At 42.8% G+C, this 13292-nt stretch overlaps 1 protein-coding gene across 2 annotated transcripts in view; it reads right to left on the bottom strand.

Moving 5' to 3' along the window:
- Positions 1-8805, bottom strand: part of nrp2a (neuropilin 2a) — a 98639-nt gene extending 89834 nt beyond the window's left edge. The window contains exon 1 of one of the 2 annotated variants that reach the window (XM_072656713.1): positions 7998-8805. In XM_072656713.1, coding sequence (XP_072512814.1) covers positions 7998-8070 — 73 coding nt within the window. In that variant the 5' untranslated portion in view covers positions 8071-8805. The remainder of the gene's footprint in view (positions 1-7997) is intronic. The other variant, XM_072656711.1, reaches the window with a different exon arrangement.
- Positions 8806-13292: the final 4487 nt, after the last annotated feature.

Raw genomic sequence — 13292 nt, 5'->3', positions numbered from 1 at the left:
AAGCTACTCAGATCGGATCGATTTCGGCTGACACTCATCATTTGGCTACTCAGATCGGATCGATATTGACTGACACTCATCATTTGGCTACTCATATCGGAATCTGACGATACTCAGCCTTAAGGTACTTGGATTGGGGCCGGTGGGATGGGGGAATGACTGGATTGGGACATCCCTCCTCTCTTTCTTCTTTTACTCTGAAAGTTTCACCGTCCAACAAGTCGGCCAGTTGCCATCTCTCCATCTGCATGTACAGCTCATTCCACCAATACCATAAGCCTATCAGCACTGTCCCTGGAGCCAGCAGCACCACACCATGCCAAAGCCAAGTCATGACCATACGAGCTATGCTACGCTAGTAACAGAGCCGACTGATCGGCAGTGTTTGCACAGATCAACTGAAGCTGTACCTTCAAAATTCCCAAGAGGATCAAATGAGAAACAGGAGTTTCTGGCTTGGCGAATGCAGCCATAGCAAACATAAGGCCTGAAACTGCTGACCGTTAGGGTAGGAGACAGGTGGACTGCAGGACAACTGAGAAGGGGAGACAGGACAACTATGGGGTTAAATTAGAAGAGACTCCAGACGCTCCGTCTGGTGCTGTTAACAAGCCCTGACAGTCCGATAAGGCGTTTAGGTCATTTTTGTCACATCGGTCATGACCAAAAATGACACGATGGCCTGAAGGCTGGAGGCGCGACTGAGCACATTTTAGCTGAGTGAAGATGTCTGGCCAGTTGTTCGAGGAGTCGGACCTTCTAAATGTCTCGAGCAAACCCATAGGACAATCTGACACTGGTCACTGATGCATATATATCATTAAAGATTGGGCATATACTTCAAAACCTATGTATACAAATATTTATAGATGGTTTATTGACACATTTGCATAATATATAAATCAAAAATGTTTGATATAGGTACATATACGTAGTAAACATATAGATAAATCTCAGCTATAGTGCATATCTGTAAAATATGTATATTATATAGTGTCAATGCCCTGCTTAAACCGTGTGTCTTCATTTTTTACGTTTTCACTTTTTGACGTTATATAAATCTGGCAGTTCTTTATTTATATTTTTGTGTGTACAAAACATATATTTTAATATGTTAGATATATAAATTAGATATAAGGGAATTTCATGAATACATGAATATATACACTATATGACGCCACTGTTATAATATATACATATAGATATGTGTATATATATGTGTATATATATGTGTATATATATATATATATATGCATAATATATACATATAGATATGTTTGATATAGGTCCATATATGTAGTAAACATATAGATAAATCTCAGCTATAGTGCATATCTGTAAAATATGTATGATATATAGTGACAATGCCCTGCTTAAACCGTGTGTCTTCATTTTTTTACGTTTTCACTTTTTGACGTTATATAAATCTGGCAATTCTTTATTTATATTTTTGCATATACAAAACGTATATTTTAATATGTTAGATATATAAATTAGATATAAGGGAATTTCATGAATACATGAATATATACACTATATGATGCCACTGTTATATAACAAAAAATATATATACACACACTATATGTCCAAATATTTGTGACATATGAATGCATTCAGCTACTTTAAGTTGCACCAATTGCTGACACAGATGTGCAAATGCACACACACAGCTTGTCTAGTCCCCGTAATGAAGTACTGCCAATAGATTAGGACTCTCTGGAGAACATAAACATGAACCTATTGACACCATGCTGCTTAATAATGCCAGGCGTGGGCTAGAGGGGTATTTAATACTTTTGGGATCCAACATCCTGACCTCACTAACGCCCTTTCCACTGCATGCAATCAAATCTTCACAGCAATGTTCCTCCAAAATGTAGAAGATAGCCTTCCTACAGGAAACAGTTACTCCAACAAAAGCAGGATTTCAGAAGAAACAATGACTGAGCTGGTGTCCCAATTTAACTCGATTTAATTCTGTTTTATTTATAAAGGCTTTTTACAGCAAATGTTGTCACAAAGCAGCTGTACAGAGATCCGGATCCGAGCATCTTTTGAGGAAGCTAGTAGCACCAAAGAGGAACCAAAACCCAATACTTTTGTCTATATATATATATATATATTCATAAGGACATTTTACATTTACGGCATTTAGCTGACGCTCTTATCCAGAGCGACTTACAGGGTTACTCGTATTACACAGGTGGGCCAATGTAGACTCTTATTGGTGTAGTGCAGCATAGTCACCCAGGCCGGGAATCGAACCCCCCATTTTTTGCAATTAATTTCAGATTATGTGTGTCTGACCTAGTATTTCGATCCCCAGTGATGCCACAGCCAACCGTTTTTTCAATTTCTAACATTTTTAATCTCTTTTTTAAGCTCAATAAGGAGAAAAAGTCAAGCCTACTAACTTTATTTGAAGCTCTAGCTCTTATTCAGATAATAAGAACAGTGTCAATATGAAGTTCATTATCAGCTCTTTCTCTAAAGCTCTCAGCCTCAGTCAGGCTTCTCGCTAATCAGCTGCTTCCCTGCACTGGCTAAATCCCACACTGCCAGTGTGAGTCACCATTTCAGACACAAAAACATACAAAGATATCACTCCAGCAGTCTGTCTCTGCCTTAGCCGCAGGCAACTCCATTTTTACAGCCACTCCGAGTGTCTGAAACGAGCCACTGCTCAACTGTTCCAGCGGAGAGAAGAAAGAACCGCTCGATAGGGGATATATATATAGATAATATATACATGAAATTATTTGTCACGTATTGAAATATATCTGACGTATATGCCAGCGTAGTAAAAGTGTGTATATGTGTAATATATCTCAGCATATATCAAAATATAAGAATCATCAAACGCAAAAATACGTCCAACACTTGTACCTTCTAATCTTTCAATGAAAGTCAGTGTAAATATATAAATATTTAAAAATATTTTGGATCTTTATAGAAAACACATTTCTGTTTATATCGGTCCTTTCATCGTGAAATTCTGACATAATGTAAATAACAACATTCAAATTATGGTATGATGAAAAACATCAAAAAATTAAGGTTTACAAGGTTTCAGTGGTGATATGCACAATAAATATATTACAAATATGTATAATAATTCATATTAATAAGTTTACTATATATATATGTGCATACATATATGTATCTTCCAATCAGAATTATAGGTATGCTCAATATTTGTCGCATGCGTCCAATAAACAATGCTTACACATATGTATACTATATTTGTGAACGTATATAATGAAATATATGGTCTGTATTATATATGTTGAAATATGGCCACCTATCAGATGAATCGCTTCCAAATAAGAAGGGATTCGTGAGTCATTTCGGTGTCATCAGATGATTCGGCAAGAGTTTTTAAATATATTAGAAGTCGGATAGCGCATTTATTGTACTCTGGAGAACTCTATTTTTATTATTATTATTATTATTATTATTATTAATATTATAAGTCCTAAATGTCTCTGCAATGTTAATCCATATGTATTTAGTCTGTGTTTTAAAAATGTGAAGCGTAAAAGACGTAAATACATGAACAATCATTGGAGTCTCACAGTGGTTTAAGCCTAACTAATGTTTAATGCTAATACATAAATGTAATGCTAATACACAAACTTAATGCTAATACATAAATGTAATGGTAATACACAAACTTAATGCTAATACATAAACCTAATGCTAATACATAAACCTGATGCTAATACATAAACCTGATGCTACTACATAAACGTAATGCTAATACATAAACCTAATGCTAATACATAAACCTGATGCTACTACATAAACTTAATGCTAATACATAAACTTAATGCTAATACATAAACCTAATGCTAATATATAAACTTAATGCTAATACATAAATCTAATGCTAATATATAAACTTAATGCTAATACATAAATCTAATGCTAATATATAAATTTAATGCTAATACATAAATCTAATGCTAATATATAAACTTAATGCTAATACATAAATCTAATGCTAATATATAAACTTAATGCTAATACATAAATCTAATGCTAATATATAAATTTAATGCTAATACATAAATCTAATGCAAATATATAAACTTAATGCTAATACATAAATCTAATGCTAATATATAAACTTAATGCTAATACATAAATCTAATGCTAATATATAAATTTAATGCTATAACATAAACCTAATGCTAATATATAAACCTAATGCTAATATATAAACTTAATGCTAATATATAAACTTAATGCTAATATATAAGCTCTTCTAAAACTATAAAGCTCTTTCCTGTTCCAGCTGCTCTGGCACTGGTTTGCGCTGTAAGATTTTTCAGCTGGACTTTAATTCCTACCCTGTTCCTAATAATCCCAGCAGCAGCAGCCCGTCAGGCCCGCGTGCCGTTAGCTCGAGTTACAGGTAAAGGCTAATCCTGCTGGCAGGCTAATGCCGGAGCTGTATATGAGTCTGGTTTCTGAGGTCATTTTCTGAGGTAATCTGATCATAACTTTTAGATGTAGCAGCCGGAGTCCCGTCGGTACCACAGTGCTCAGGGTTCGCAGTGTTTACAGCTTATTTACTGAGTCAATCTCAACTGGAAAATCTGGTGATCCTGACGCTTTTGATGGCCGGTCAGGCTGCCGTCACGGTGCGAAGAGTGAGGGAGTGGAGCACGGCCTCTCTCTCTATGTCTCTCTCTCTATGTCTCTCTCTCTATGTCTCTGTCTCTCTCTCTCTATCTCTCTCTGTCTCTCTCTCTCTCTCTGTCTCTCTCTCTCTCCTCTCTCTCTATGTCTCTCTCTCTATGTCTGTGTCTCTCTCTGTCTCTCTGTCTGTCTCTCTGTCTGTCTCTCTCTTTCTATCTCTCTCTCTGTCTCTCTCTCTCTCTCTATGTCTCTGTCTCTCTCTGTCTCTCTTTCTCTCTTTATGTCTCTGTCTCTCTCTCTTTCTCTCTCTCTCCCTCTCTCTCTCTCTGTTTCTCTCTCTCTCAATGTCTCTCTCTCTCTCTCTCCCTCTCTCTTTCTCTCTCTCTATGTTTCTCTCTCTCTATCTCTCTATCTGTCTCTCTCAATGTTTCTCTCTCTCTCTATGTCTCTCTCTCTATGTTTCTCTCTCTCTCTTTCTATGTCTCTCTCTCTCAATGTTTCTCTCTCTCTCTATGTCTCTCTCTCCCACTCTCACTCTCTCTCTATGTCTCTCTCTCAATGTTTCTCTCTCTCTCTATCTCTCTCTCTATGTCTCTCTCTCAATGTTTCTCTCTCTCTATGTCTCTCTCTCTATGTTTCTCTCTCTCTCTATGTCTCTCTATCTCTCTCTCTCTCTATGTCTCTCTCTCTCTCTCTATGTCTCTCTATCTCTCTCTCTCTATGTCTCTCTCTCTCTCTATGTCTCTCTCTCACTCACTCTCTCTCTCTCTCTATGTCTCTCTCTATGTCTCTCTCTCTCTCTTTCTATGTCTCTCTCTCTATGTCTCTCTCTCTCTCTATGTCTCTCTCTCTCTCTCTATGTCTCTCTCTCTCTCTCTTTCTATGTCTCTCTCTCAATGTCTCTCTCTCTTTCTATGTCTCTCTCTCTATGTCTCTCTCACTCTCTCTCTCTCTCTATGTCTCTCTCTATGTCTCTCTCTCTCTCTCTATGTCTCTCTCTCTCTTTCTCAATGTTTCTCTCTCTCTCTGTCTCTCTATGTCTCTCTCTCAGTTTTGAATCCGGACACTAACAGCTTCAGTGGGCTGGACTGTAACTAGCAGCTCTGGCCAAAGAGAATATTAGAATGCTTCATATTAATATTAGTGGTAACCGTCCATACATTTACATTTACAGTAAATAATATATTTATTACTTTTATTATTATTATTATTTATATGTAATTTTCTCTCTCTTTTATTCCCATTCTCTCTCTTATTTCTTTTCTCTCCTCATTTTCCTTCATCTCTCTCTCTCTCTCTCTCTCTACCTCCCTCTCTCTCTACCTCTCTCTCTCTCTCTCTATGTCTATCTCTCTCTCTCTCTCTCTACCTCCCTCTCTCTCTACCTCTCTCTCTCTCTCTCTATGTCTATCTCTCTCTCTCTCTACCTCCCTCTCTCTCTACCTCTCTCTCTCTCTCTCCTCTCTCTCTCTCTCTCTATGTCTATCTCTCTCTCTCTCTCTCTCTCTCTCTCTCTACCTCCCTCTCTCTCTACCTCTCTCTCTCTCTCTCTCTCTCTCTCTCTCTCCTCTCTCTCTCTCTCTATGTCTATCTCTCTCTCTCTCTATGTCTATCTCTCTCTCTCTCCTCTCTCTCTCTCTCTCTATGTCTATCTCTCTCTCTCTCCTCTCTCTCTCTCTCTCTCTCTCTCTCTATGTCTATCTCTCTCTCTCTCTCTCTCTCCTCTCTCTCTCTCTCCTCTATGTCTATCTCTCTCTCTCTCTCTCTCTCTCTCTATCCCTCTCCCCCCCCTCTCTCTCTCTCTCTCTCTCTCCTCTATGTCTATCTCTCTCTCTCTCTCTCTCTCTCTATGTCTATCTCTCTCTCTCTCTCTCTCTCTATCTCTCTCTCTCTATCTCTCTCTCTCTGTCTCTCTCTCTATCTATCTCTCTCTCTCTCTCTCTCTCTATCCCTCTCCCCCCCCCTCTCTCTCTCTCTCTCTCTCTCTCTCTCTCCTCTATGTCTATCTCTCTCTCTCTCCTCTCTCTCTCTCTCTCTCTCTCCTCTATGGAAATCCTCCTTATTCTAATCAATAGTTGTTGAGGACGAGCAGCGGTTCGAGCAAGGTCAATTAATACGCTTTATTATTCAACTGTTTTCTTTCTGTGACTGATCACAGATTTAAGAGCTTTCAGGGCTTTAAAAGCTTTCAGGGCTTTCAGGGCAGGTCTCCATGATGGTGGTTTATAACAGTAATAATAATAATAATAATATTAACAGTAATAATAATAATAATAATAATAATATTAACAGTAATATTAATAATAATATTAACAGTAATAATAACAATAATAATATTAACAGTAATAATAATAATATTAACAGTAATATTAATAATAATATTAACAGTAATAATAATAATAATAATATTAACAGTAATATTAATAATAATATTAACAGTAATGATGGTGTATAACAGTAATATTAATAATAATATTAACAGTAATAATAATAATAATATTAACAGTAATATTAATAATAATATTAACAGTAATGATAATAATAATAATATTAACAGTAATATTAATAATAATATTAACAGTAATATTAATAATATTAACAGTAATATTAATAATAATATTAACAGTAATGCTGGGCTGGGGACCCATTTCCCGGGGTCTCAATACTGAACTTTTGTGGAACAAACAACCTCTGGAAGACACTCTGTATGAACTCTATGAGTCTTATAATATATTATAAATATTAAAATATTCAGCATAGAGAAGAGTTTCAGCTCAGCTTCGCATCGGTTGGTTCTCTGGAGGAACCGAAGCAAACTGACCGACCATCTGAAGCCATGTGAGCTCCTTCAGTTCTCTAAAGCCTGAAACCAGCCCGGATTCACGTTTCAGTTCGTCCAAAGTTACGATTTTTCTAAAAAAAACATCTAAAAACATCTAAAAAACATCTTCAGAACTTTACAGGAGAAAGAACCCCCTCCTGAACTTTCACTGATTTATTAAATTATATTTCAAGTTATTCCAGAATTTTCTACAAGTCTGAGCTCAGTGTGGGTAAAAGGACTCATTTCAACTTAATCTTAAATTTGAAAAAGTGAAAAATCCCCCAAAAACGGAGAAGCTTGGTGGACGCTGCGCGCGCCTCTGAAGCTCTGGTATAAAACGTCCACAAATCCGATTTATTTCTGGTATTAAAATGAAAACCTGGTCGAAGGCAGGTCGAGCAGATCCATACCTTCCTCGAAATGTGTATATCTGTCAGGGAGAAGCTCTAAATCCTGAACCTTCACCCCGGAGAATCGAGGTGGACTCGCTCTTCACCTGAACATCTGAGATGTTCCCCGCTGCTCTTACCTTCCTGCCCGCTCGCGCTCACGGCGACACACAGGAGCAGGGCGACGTGGTGGAGAGACCGCAGCACCTCCATGTCTCCTCCAGAATCAGGACCAGAACCAGAACCAGGACCAGAACCAGAACCAGAACCAGGACCCAGAAACCAGGGAGAAGGAAGAGGGAGGTGCTCCTCGTCACGCCGCTTCTGGGAGAAGTTCGGGGCTCAGTGGAGACTCAGGCGGCGCCTCGCGGGTGTTGTCATCGCGGTAGGGGAGGTGGAGGAGGTGGTGGTGGTGGTGTTGGTGGGGGGGGGCGACGCTGAACTACACCGCCGGGGCTGGCGGCGCTGGAGCTCCCGGCATATCCGTGCCCCCTGGAGCTCGGACCTGGACCTCTCCCGCTCAGGCTGGAAATCCTCCGCGCGGTGCTTTAGGAGATCCCCAGGGTGGGCTTCCACACGTCCACGCGCCCACACACTCCCGGAGGCTCCGCGTGCCTAAAACACCCCGGTCCCGCGTCTGACTGCTCTGACCAGCATCGCGCGCTGTAACCTGTGTTGGAGTGCGTGTTGAGCCGCGTGCCGTCCTCGAGCTGGTAGTGCTGGAGAGCGGGCGGGCGGGCGCGCGTGCATGTGTGTGTGAGTGTGTGTGTGTGTGTGTGAGTGAGTGAGGGAGAGTTCGGAGGTGCACAGCTATCGCGTTACACTGAGGCTCTCTCGGCCCGCCTCCTCCTCCTCACGCGCTGATTAGAGAGAGAGAGAGAGAGCGCGCGCACACACTCTCTCTCTCACACACACTCTCTCTCTCTCTCACACACACACACAGATACACACACGCATGCACATTCTCTTTCTCTCTCTCGTGAACTTATGGCCACGCGCGCGTAAAGCAGAGACCCCCAAAAAACGCACAGTCAGGGCGCGCGGACGCGGGCATATATGCACGCGCGTATAGCAGTAGGTGGGGTGTGGGCTGTTTCGGCGTCTCCTGGTTCAACCAGAATAGCTGGAATAGCTGGAAGTGGTTGTTCCTCTGTTTAACCCGCAGGGGGAACAGAGCAAACAGCAGCGCGCGCGGCGAGGCTGGGTAGGGAGGGGGCGGGGGGGGGGGTGGGGGGGGTGGGGGGGGGAGAGGGAGGGAGGGGGGGGAACATCTGCTGAAGTCTGCAAAAGCTGTCAGATGTTCAGGGTTGCCCTGTTGTTCTGAAACGCGCTCCAGCTCTTTCATCTCGAGCCCAGCCCAGCTCAGCTCAGCCCAGCTCAGCCCAGCCCAGCTCAGCCCAGCCCAGCCCAGCTCAGCCCAGCCCAGCCCAGCTCAGCCCAGCTCAGCCCAGCTCAGCTCAGCCCAGCCCAGCCCAGGCCAGGCCAGCCCAGCCCAGCTCAGCTCAGCTCAGCCCAGCTCAGCCCAGCCCAGCCCAGCTCAGCCCAGCCCAGCCCAGCTCAGCCCAGCTCAGCCCAGCTCAGCCCAGCCCAGCCCAGCCCAGCCCAGCTCAGCCCAGCCTAGCTCAGCTCAGCTCAGCCCAGCCCAGCCCAGCCCAGCCCAGCCTAGCTCAGCTCAGCCCAGCCCAGCCCAGCCCAGCTCAGCCCAGCTCAGCCCAGCCCAGCTCAGCCCAGCCCAGCCCAGCTCAGCTCAGCTCAGCCCAGCCCAGCCCAGCTCACCGTGCGCAGAACCAGGGCCTGTGTGCTGGACGGTGTTCTGGCTGGAGGTGGACTCTGGACAGCCAGTGTTAATTCAGCTCTCTGAACACTGGAGGTGTTACCCAGCATGCAGCAGCGCCACGTCCCAGTCTAAAACCTCCGCTCATTTCTATCACTCAGCTTCCTGAGGAACCGTCATGGTCCGATTAGGGTTAGGTTTAGGTTTATGGTTGGGTTTAGGTGACGTTTAGGTTAGGTCTCAATGTTGGGGTTAGGTTAAGGTTAGGGTAAGGGTAAGTTTAGGTTTATGGTTAGGTTTAGATTAAGTTAAGATTAGATTATGGTTAGGGTTAAGGTTAAGTTAAATTTAGGTTTATGGTTAAGTTTAGGTTTAGGTTAGGGTTAGGTTAGGTCTAAATGTTGGGATTAGGTTTAGGTTAGGGTAAGAGATAGGTTAGGGTTATATTATGGTTAAGGTTAGGGTTAGGTTTAGGTTAGGTCTAAATTTTGGGATTAGGTTTAGGTGAGGGTAAGAGATAGGTTAGGTTTAGATTATGGTTAAGGTTAGGGTTAGGTTTAGGTTAGGTCTAAATGTTGGGATTACGTTTAGATTAGGGTACAAGATAGGTTAGGTTTAGATTATGGTTAAGGTTAGGGTTAGGTTAGGTCTAAATGTTGGGATTAGGTTTAGGTTAGGGTAAGAGATAGGTTAGGGTTATATTATGGTTAAGGTTAGGGTTAGGTTTAGGTTAGGTCTAAATGTTGGGATTAGGTTTAGGTTAGGGTAAGAGATAGGTTAGGATTAGATTATGGTTAAGGTTAGGGTTAGGTTTAGGTTAGGTCTAAATGTTGGGATTAGGTTTAGGTTAGGGTAAGAGATAGGTTAGGTTTAGATTATGGTTAAGGTTAGGGTTAGGTTTAGGTTAGGTCTAAATGTTGGGATTAGGTTTAGGTTAGGGTAAGAGATAGGTTAGGTTTAGATTATGGTTAAGGTTAGGGTTAGGTTTAGGTTAGGTCTAAATGTTGGGATTAGGTTTAGGTTAGGGTAAGAGATAGGTTAGGTTTAGATTATGGTTAAGGTTAGGGTTAGGTTAGGTCTAAATGTTGGGATTAGGTTTAGGTTAGGGTAAGAGATAGGTTAGGTTTAGATTATGGTTAAGGTTAGGGTTAGGTTAGGTCTAAATGTTGGGATTAGGTTTAGGTTAGGGTAAGAGATAGGTCAGGTTTAAGGTTATAGTTATGTTTTGGTTATCCGTGAATGTGTAATGTTAGGAGTAGGTTTAGGTTAGGTTTAAGGTTCTGGTTAAGTTTAGGGTTGGGCTAAGAGTCGGCTTAGGGTTAAGTTTAGGTTTAGGGAATAAATGACGCTGGTTGCTTTGTATCTTTCGCTGTTCTGAGCGTTTGATTGCTGCATGCCTGCGTTGCGGCAGTAAGTCGTGCAGGTGGACGAGGGTTAATCTGTCTTCTGCAAGTTTGGGAATGTAGGAAATGCTCCTGAACATCAGGACGCTGAGGAACAGTGTTTCAAACAAGGGTGGTCTCTGATGGTCTTTTACACAGTTTGTTGATTTGGGGAGCGTCCACCCCCAGTGCAGAAGCTTGTCCAGGCGAGGTTGAAAGGAAGGTGGATTTCTCAGTCCGTTTACCAGCCACATGAAAAGCCAGAGTGAGGGCAGAAATGTCCAGTGCTCCTGAGGCCAGACCACAGCAGAGAACCCACCCAGGCCCAGCCCAGAGGCTGCTCTTCAATATGCTGCACTAAACACAGGCACAGATGGCTTCTTTAATGACACAGTGGCGCTGCGGCGCGCCGAAAATACTTCGCTGAGGACCGGTTTTGGGGCAGGCCTCACATGAGAGGGCTTTACAGTAGGCAAACGGCAACTCTTCATTACAGGGATCGTTTTCCAGGGACCTGGACTCGTCCTCAGCATTCAGCTCATGCTTGTGGACCTGGATGGTTTCTCGCACTGGAATTCCAGAAGGGAACCGCTAGCAAAAGTTTGGACACACTAGACGGGCTGAACCTCCTCTTAGAAAGCCTCCTTCCTGCTGGTTTCAGTTCCAACCCCCCAACACCCCATTCAGAGCGGCCCCGTCAATTCTACCTTCTGGTAAACGAGCTCAGGTTATGTGAATGCCACGCGAATTGGCTTGTCGGTCAATAGTCCGTCACGTCCGGCTCGCCTACAGCATGGAGGCCCTCGAGGCATTTAGTTACCTTGGCCCTTTCGAGACCAATCCAGAAGACAAGCCAAATAACTCTCCGGCCTCTCTGAGAGGCGGGACGCTTCGGGCGCCTTAGGCAAGTCATTGGAGGCCCACTGCCCTGCACCTTTTAGTATTGACCTGGCTCCCAACACACCTGCTCGACACCAGCCGACCAGATCTACAGGCTTGTGCCTAGACTCAAGCTCAAGCGTAGGGTCACTGAGAGTGTCGCCCTGCCCAATGTCAGTACGATGTCCATGCCACTCTCACATGACTAGCTGGCCTTTGATGAAGAGGCAGTCGCATCACCTGCCTGTCCATCATCACATCCATCCTTTGGGGGGGTCACAGGGAAGTGTGACCGGTTGAGGGACTGGGACTGGTCCGGCCTCCAGGCTTATGTCTGGGGTTGTTTGTCTATCTCTGCCCAGTCATCCATCTGGTACCACAGGGGAAAGTGCATGTGTGTGTGTGTGTGTGTGTGTGTGTGTGTGTGCATGCTCTCTGAAGCACTAGGCCTGGAGTTGAAGTGATAGTGACTCAGTGAAGTCTGTGTGCAGCCATAACATTAACACCACCTCTTTGTTTCTACACTAGCCAGGAGTGGGCAGTGAGTGGGCACCCAAATACTACAGTCTGCTCTGTGGTGGTCAGTCCTGGGGGGTCCTGCAGAGAAACAGATGGATACAGCCTGGAATTGGGGAACTACACAGGGCTCCTGTATGGGAAGTGGAGCTGATACTGCACAAATCATCATACATCAAGTTCAAAAGGGCTTTTATTTTATTTTGGTAACCATAGCGACAGTGTTTCTCACGAGTAAGATGTGACTGGACGACACTGGACACTGGCACGTACGAGCTGGCCCGCCATCAGATCAGCCAAGCGACCAATCAGAGGCAGCAGTAAGGTAACGTGACCTCCCTCGACTCCATTGGTCCGGCTCACCTGCTTGCCTCAGCCCACAGCAACACCTGGGCTAATCAGCGCGAGCTTCTCCGGTAAAACGGCCTGGAAATGCTGCGGTCTCTTGGCAGAGCTTCTGGATATTTAATAAGATGATGATTACTGTAAACACAGACAGACACGCAGACAGACAGACAGACAGACAGACAGGGCTCCACCAGCTGCTCGCTGGAATTTCCCGTTCCACCTTAAATGGCGCGGAGCTTAAAGGAGGTCGACTGGAACAGCGGCGCTGTTTTAAGGTGGAAGTTCAGCTTCATGCTTCAAGGTAAAAGTTTTAATGTTGTTTTATTTCTTTAAAAATATAGATTTTAAATATTTCATATTTTAAATGCATGCATTTGACTCAAAAAGTGTCACTACTTAATTAAAAACGTGCAAAAAAAACAGCTATAATCTATAAATATAAGCTATATAATTATATTACCAACAATAATAATAATAATAATAATAATAATAATACTCTGTTTTTTAATATAAATTATTATAAATAAAAAATAAAT

The sequence above is a fragment of the Salminus brasiliensis genome, chromosome 15 (assembly GCF_030463535.1).
Source record: "Salminus brasiliensis chromosome 15, fSalBra1.hap2, whole genome shotgun sequence".
NCBI classification, from domain to species: domain Eukaryota; kingdom Metazoa; phylum Chordata; class Actinopteri; order Characiformes; family Bryconidae; genus Salminus; species Salminus brasiliensis.
The sequence above is the reverse complement of the archived record's forward strand: the minus strand, read 5'-3'. Positions and strand labels throughout refer to the sequence as shown.